The sequence below is a fragment of the Alosa pseudoharengus genome, unplaced genomic scaffold (genome assembly GCF_046254945.1).
Source record: "Alosa pseudoharengus isolate Yale_2024_CS ecotype anadromous, Long Island Sound unplaced genomic scaffold, YU_APseudo_1.1 YU_APseudo_1.1_scf_16, whole genome shotgun sequence".
In the NCBI taxonomy this organism is placed as follows: domain Eukaryota; kingdom Metazoa; phylum Chordata; class Actinopteri; order Clupeiformes; family Clupeidae; genus Alosa; species Alosa pseudoharengus.
The window spans coordinates 29,065,944-29,073,997 of NW_027468630.1; the positions used below are offsets into that span (position 1 = coordinate 29,065,944).

The 8,054-nt window shown below is 46.5% G+C and overlaps 1 protein-coding gene across 1 annotated transcript in view; it reads left to right on the forward strand.

Moving 5' to 3' along the window:
• The first annotated feature begins 319 nt into the window (after positions 1–319).
• The window catches only part of pdgfc (platelet derived growth factor c), a 58,495-nt gene continuing 50,760 nt past the window's right edge, over positions 320–8,054 (forward strand). The window contains exon 1 of the mRNA XM_076287616.1: positions 320–1,012. Coding sequence (XP_076143731.1) covers positions 901–1,012 — 112 coding nt within the window. The 5' untranslated portion in view covers positions 320–900. The remainder of the gene's footprint in view (positions 1,013–8,054) is intronic.

Consider the following 8,054-nt stretch of genomic DNA (forward strand, 5'->3'; position numbering starts at 1 on the left):
TGTTATGCTTTTTTGGGGGGTTGGTGGGGGTCAAGCAACAAGAGACCAGCAAAAGGGGCACTGGTAGTGAGCTAACGGGGACACACACACTTGTGGAAATTAGAGAAAAATGGTGTTTTATTGAACCCAATTACCGCCATAGCCCCTGCATGGTTCCCGCCTCTCTGGGGAGTTCCCTCCGGAGGGGAGTTCGACTTTATGTATAGCACCTGTTGTGTCGTCACTTGGCAGTCTGCGCTCTCCTCCCGACCCTCTGCCTCAGTCCACTCCAATAGTGAAGTTTGCACCGAGCGGCCGCACGGCGGAAAAAGGAATTCTCCTCGCTTGCCCACATCACTTCAACACGTCCCAGCTGCCTCTGCCTTACAACTCTTTTTGGGCTTTTTTGAGGGGGAGACATTTGTTGTGACTCCGCTGAACATCACGGACAATTAATCTTTGGAGAGCAGAATGCAAAAAAGAAAGACATTCGGATTTTCAAAATTTGAGTGACTACTTTGGTGACGCATTTCACACTATACACCCACAGTTATTTAAGACTACATTTTTAGCTTGAATGGCATACATGGATTGTGCACATTTGAATTAAAATAAATTCAGACGCCACTCTAAAACTTTTCTGAACTTCGGCAACAGGTGCGTCCTATGCTGTCTCTCCTGCGTAAAGGTGGTATCTGAGCGTTATCGCAGTGGTGGATGGAGAATGCTCATTAAAACTTTTTTCCACACCGGAATTGTTTTAATTGGTAGTCGCTGAACAGGATTATGAGGATACTACTTTGCTGCTATCGTCCACAGATGTTTCCGAAATTGGACTGGGGTCTTCTGAGCGCGGTTTCTGCGTGGTGATTTAGACTCAGCATCGCTCTACTTAATCGTAACTGTCCTCAAGGAATCCAAATGATCCAGTTATTAATTGTGCTTCTAGCATCGTCTCTCCAACAACATGGCGTGGAAGCGGAATCGAGTCACATCAATAAATTTCACCAGTCCGCAGCTAAGGAACAGAACGGTAAGTGGAGCTGCCTCTTTCCTATAACATTGAGCCCGTGTTTGTGCAAGTCTGGAGCTCCTTGAACCGGTCACGTAGTTACCTTCTCACTCACCGCTTTGCTTCCGCCCCTGAACGGCCCGCAGGCCAACACTGTCGCCTCACAACATCTTGCTTGAGTTTAGATGTCAATGAATGACCGCGTTTTATTCAGTTCAAACAGCATTATCCTGGAGAGGAAGTGGAAATTACCTTTGGCTTTCATGTGTGCCTGTGTGTGTGTGTGTTTAGAGGGGGGAGTTGGGGAGAGGGGTCCCCTGGAACCTGTGTACCACAAGAAGCGATTACTCTGTGTTGGCAGAAAGGGCCCATTCATTCAGAGTGAGTAGCCCGCAGCTGTGTAATTTTCTTAGCCTCTGAACCTTGCCGATTTGCTGAGAGGGCTTGTAGAAAACTGGCTTTCGTCAACGATTCTATTTAACATACTCTTAAAATTCAAATAAACTAGAGTGGGGGCCAAGGTCGTGTGACTGGCTTTCTGGACATACATGTCCAACACTAGCCATTTACAATTAGGCTGTTTGTTGACGTATAGGGGTCGCGTGTATACTTTAACGCCAATTACAATGACTGCTTGTGAGGTCGGTAAAATAGCTTATTTTTTCTTTGAATAATAATCCGCCTGATTCATGGCAAGCCAAAATAACAAACAGCAAACTCATGGAAGGATTTGTGCTACTGTATAGACACACTGTAGGCTTACCTCAGTCTCACTGAGGCATAATTTCCCATTCTGATCACGCTGCAATCATTTGAATGGTTAGTAGGTTAATAGGCCCAGATGGCTAAGTATACTTATGGTGTAATTGCATGCAATTGCATTAATACATAGACTTAACCCACATGGTCTACTGTGGGACACATGGACTATGGAACTGTGGAACTTTAGATTAACCCAGCACCTGCAAAATGTAAAGATTCATTGGAATACACTCAGAACAAGTCAACTATCTTCACACCTTCACTGAGACAGGACATATCTCACTGTCCTTCAAGGATGTCAAACAGACAGACATGCAGACAGACAGACAGACAGACAGACACACACACACACACACACACACACACACACACACACACACACACATACACATACAGTCTCACAACAGATGTGCACTCTTTGGAAAAAACGTTCTAGGATTAAACCACCAACCCCGGCTGGGAGATGTGGATTAGTTGACCAGTATAGGCCAAAGCCCAGTTAGAAACAAGTCTGTTCCTTAAAGCACTGAGAAGTGAACGTCATGCTTGCTGTATCTGTCTGAGGCTGTTGGGCCTCCATCCTACAGGCAGAATACAGAGAGATGGAGGAGGCTGGTGGCGCATTAAAGTCAAACAAATGCATGTGCTCCATTACCTTTGGAACAGCATGGGAGCCTTACTATTCATTATTATTATTATTATTATTATTATTATTATTATTATTATTATTGTATCAGTTAACATGCATTGCACACTGTATCAGTTAACATACAATATGCACAATGCCCCATCCAGTCTCTTTAGCAGAGCCGAGAGCATCATGGGTAATCTGGACAGAGAGTTGGGGAGACCATCTGTTTTCCTTTGAGAGGGGCTCACTATGAATGTAGGTTCAGTTGAGGGGTTTGCCATTTTAAACTACATCGTTTAACATTTGGTTCACACACTGTATTCAGTGTCTGTTGGGCAACTGTTTCACCGTCTTTTCAGAGAAGTGCCAGTGTAAGGTTCATATCAACAGTACTTTATGCCTGAGAGCATTAAAGGAGATATCCGGCGAGTTTTCACATAGATCTCCGGTTTTCGAGGTCACAGAGTACTGTCGGTATGAAAAAAACCCCGAAAACAATTGGTTTTACCTAGCTCGAGTTCCTACAGCCAGCAGCTAACATAGCCAGGCAGCTACAGCGCTACTCTCTGGGGGCGTGTACATGGGAGATCACGGACATTACTACATTCAGTACTCGGTGACCTCGAGAAACGGAGATCTATGCGAAAACTCCTTTAAGTCTATAATGTTCTAACATTTTCAAATGTGCGTGACCATACCACATCACGCACATATCAAAACGTATACGTGTTGCCGTGGAGAACCTATGAGGGAAGTCCAGGAGGCCAAAGGCTTCTCAAACTGCTCAGTGGAGGTACAAAGCTGAGATCACTGGAAACATACAGGATGGTCAGCTTCTCCCATTACCAGTGGCTGCACCATTCTGAAACAAACACACACACACACACACTCACATATACACACACACACACACACACACAGACACACACACACTTAAGCATCTAGCCCAAGTGTAAAAGGAGGAGTGACTGTTGCCCCTCCGCATTGCCCCTCTCCTGTAATCTCATGTTGCCACCCGAGGCCAACGGGGAGTGTGCACGGTTCCAGATTACAGGATTAGGGGGCAGGAATGGGGTTAAGAGGGCCCGCCGACCCCACTCGCCGGACGTGTGGCTTCCCACGTAGGACCCGCCGCGAACGCATCACATACTGTACCATTGTTCATTGTGCATTCACTACTGCCATGCTATAGCAACTGCCACTCACTCACTCTCTCACTCACTCTCTCTCTCTCTCTCTCTCTCTCTCTCTCTCTCTCTCTCAAACACACACAAACACACTCAGAGAGGTAGAAAGAGACAGAGAAAGAGAGACACACACACACTCAAAGAAACAACAGAAAAAGGGCCCTTTTTAAAAATGTGGTACTGGCAACAGAAAAGGCTCCTGAGGGCAAGAATATGGTTGCTCGCTGCTGGAAAGAAGCCAACAAACTGCCCCAAAGCATTACTCCAAAAACCTTTCGTAATAGGTAAAAGGACGTTTTGTATGCGTGGTAATATTTGTATTTAAAATGTTCATGTATTCATGTAAAGGTTTTCACTTATTTATAAGGTTGGAAACGTTGATTGGTTAAGTTGTGATACAAATGCCTGCATACTTGTTTGTGCCTCAGGCTATAACCAGATGCTATCTATGAGGAATAATAATATCCGATAAGAAGAAATAGGAAAAAAAGAGAGAGAATCAAATCAAGACAAAAAAGCTAAATTGTGCATTCTTTTCAAAATGACTCATCTCACCAACATAAATCAGCAACCCTGCGCAGGCATTTGCGAAAGCCTTTTCAGGGAGCATTCCAGGCAAACACACATTCAAACTCAGCAATGTTCCAAAGCCTGCTAATGGGTTTTACACAAAAAGATGTAACACCAGCAAGAAAAGTCAAGTGTGTGAGTGTGAAGAAAAGTGTATCCCCCTTAAAGAGGTCCAGCAGGCTCTCTCTCTGCTGTTACACAGTACATGCGTGGAGACCAGCTCGTCAGCCCTGTGTGGAGACCAGCTCGTCAGCCCTGTGTGTAGACCAGCTCGTCAGCCCTGTGTGGAGACCAGCTCGTCATCCCTGTGTGCTAGCACGGCTCGTTACATGCATGGAGACCAGCTCGTCAGCCCTGTGTGTAGACCAGCTCGTCAGCCCTGTGTGGAGACCAGCTCGTCAGCCCTATGTGTTAGCACGGCTTGCAGTGTCCACGCCATCCCTGTTGTGTTAAGTGGTTTCCATAGCGTCTCAGTTTATACCCTGGAAATGTGGACAGGGATGTAATAACTGCCTCAGGGGCAACATGAGGATGGTGAATGCCCTACGGGCCTGTAATGGGTCACTAATATTTCCTGCCTGCTTCTCGCATTGGACAAACGGGCCTGTGTTGCAGGCAGGGACGTCTCTCCAGCTAACCTGAGTTCCAGTGTGTTTTGGAAGGGAGACCTAGACAGAGGTAGATGGGGTAGGTTTTATTCAGTCCTGTGTTGTTCATACACACACACACACACACACACACACACACACACACACACATACACTCTCTCTCTCTCTCTTTCTCTCTCTCACTTACTCACTCTCACACACACATACACACACACACTATATGCATGTAGGTTCATATTAACACTCCAGGCTCTGACAGAGGTAGCCTAAATGTAGAAAAAGCGTGAAGTTTTATTCAGTCCAAATGGACTTGCTAGAGGGATTAGGGCACAGTGTATGCTGTAGACACACACACACACACACACACACACACACACAGATGTGACTGCCTGAACGCAGAATACTGTGTCATAGATGCATAACACACACACACACAAACACACAGAAATGCATACAAAAACACAACTATGCATACTCACAGGCAAATAGAAATTTGACCCTCAAGTAAAATAAAAAAACATACACACACACACACACACATACTGTACACACACACACACACACACACACACCACCCAAACAGTCTCTCTGTCTCAGTTGTCCCTGCTGTTGCTGGGAGCTGTGTGCTTGGAGCTGCTCTGCAAGGAGCTAAAACTGTGCGTGTTGTTGCTGTCGGGACAGTTGAAGTGCACTGCAGTGGATTTGGCAGGCGAGCGAGTCAGGGCCTGTCTAATGTTTGTCATGTCGGGCACTGAGTGTACATTCTTGGCCTGAGCAGGACTTTGGAGGGGATGAGGGAAGGATCTGGGTCAGAGAGCTGCTGATCAGACTCTCCTCTTTTTCCCCCCTTGTGTGTGTGTGTATGTGTGTGTGTGTGTGTGATGTGTGTGTGTGTGTGTGTGTGTGTGCGCACGTGTGTGTGCTTGTGTTTGTGTGTGTGTTTGTGTGCGTGTGTCTGTCCGTGTGTGTGTATGTGTGTGTGTGTGTGTGTGTTTGTGTTTCCACCAGATCAGGACCAAATCAGTCATATCAGAGCCAGATGCATCTCAGACAGTTGCTGTAAATGCAATTCAACAGAGGCAGTGCATCTCTCTTTGCAGTGCACAAACGATTGTTTGCTGATATTGCAGTATTGTTCATCATACTGGGAATGTATGATACTGCAGCACTTGTCATAACTAACAAGAGCATTCTGCTAGCATAACATTTTCAATTGTCGCTTTGGACAAAGGCGTCTGCCAAATTCCATAACCATAACCATAGCCATAACCATAAATGCCACTATGACATGTTCAGCACAGGTTTTGTTTTTAGTAGCAGTACTTTTTGCCAGACACATTTAGCTAATTTCAGTATATTCCCAGATATTCCACGTTTTATAAAATGCCCATCTTCCTTCTCTATAATAATGTGCTTATATTGGTAATTTGATTGAAAATGAAAACATATTAATTTGGTGAATAACGTGTGCTGCACGGCATGGCTAGACTGACAGCTGTGGCTTGTGCTTTGGGGCTTTGGATGAGAAACTAATCATTGTGCTGTTCCTGTGTGCAGCCGAGTTGCGGTAGCACCAGTCAGCGCATGTAAGCACCACAAGTAGGCATTACATGGAGGGAAAAATTAAGCAATCTTTGGAAAATTGTTGAATCTTTGCCAAATCAAAAGCCTTTATTACGGCTGAGGATGTCTGGTATTGGATTTCAGGGGGGGGGGGGGGGGGGTTAACTGTGGATCTCTGCACAAAGCTCCTTAGAGTATGGAACAGCAATTTGTGCCACTGATTGTGTTTCACTGAAAGTGCACTTCAAACAACTCCTGGAAAGAAAGAGTGAATCAACCAGCCATATGTGTCCATCATAAAGAAGGATGCTCCAGGAAGATCCCACTTATCCTCCTTGACCCCTGCACACCTGTGGTGGTTAAGCAGAGTCTGTGTCTGAACTGAAGAGTGATGACCCTCACTGTGTGCTCCTGAGCCAGTGGGAGAGAGAGAGGAACAAGACGGAGATGGTCATAATCCAGAGTGCTTATCTCTGATCAAAACCAGCCTATACACTCAGCCATCCAACCGCTCAGCAACTTAAAGAGGCCTGTAATCTGTAGGAGCAGCTGCCTCCTCTTGTCGAACTTCAGGAGATCTGGGAGCTGATACAGGAGATCTGGGGGCTGATACGGAAGCCCAATATGCCCGATATGCCCAGCTGCACACAAAAGCACCACTGCAGGCTCGCTCGGGCACTGTGACCTGACGTTTATCCTCAGACGACAGCGCAGACATGTACAGGACGGTACGCGGGCATCAGATCAAAGGGCCCTTGAGGGAACATTCATTATTAGTTTTACCTGACCACAACCTCATGCGCAGAAGCCACTCCCTAGAGCAGGGTAAAGTCTTTTGTTTAGGTTTTTTTTGCTTTTGCGTCACACTGATAAGGATTTTCTTGTGATAGGGGGATATATTGTTTTAAAAGCCAGATCCTTGAGAAACTTTTGGAGGTTCTGCCATTTGAATCTGTGGATCTCTTTATACTACACTAGAATTCTGATAGACATCAGCTAGGAATCCTCAATACTATATCCTGGAATAGATCTGGGCCATCTGCAGCAGCTAGCTGAGGCACAGTGAGCGGTGTGTGCAGTGGCTAAGTATGTGCTGTGGGGGAGCTGTGGAGCAAGCAGCAGCACCAAACCACATGTGGGTTTCAGTGCCCATGGGGTCCCAGGTTCGACTCCAGCCTGCGGTCATGTCCCGATCCCACCCCATCTCTCTTTCTTCCACTCGCCTCCTGTCTCTCTCCACTGTCCTATCGATATAAAGGCAAAGGCCTAACAAGTATACTAAATAAAGAGAAGTGAGGCAGGGAGCAGGGGTGCTGGGCACGGGGTCAGACAGGGCAAACGAGGGGCACGGCACAGAACCAACAGTACACCGGGCACCAGGGCACTCCGCCCGTGCCAACTCAGAGCCCCAAATAGCCCTGAGCTAACGCTAACGCTAACATTGACTCTGAGACCCAGAGAGATGGTTTATTTTCTTTGTGTGTGTGTGTGTGTGTGTGTTTTTTTTGGTGAAGTGTCTGGCTCTGTCTAGACTGGTAGGGAGGAGCAGGCTGCCCTTGCCCAGAGCATAGATTACCTGTCGGCGTAAATACCTGTCAGTCAGTGGCTGACACCAGTGCTTCCTCAGCTCACACCTGTCAGTGTGTCAGAGAGGCTTGACCCCGCTGACCCTTTTTTACTAGCTCATTAGGGTGACACGGCCATATCCTCTGGCAGCTCTACTGACACACACACACACACAC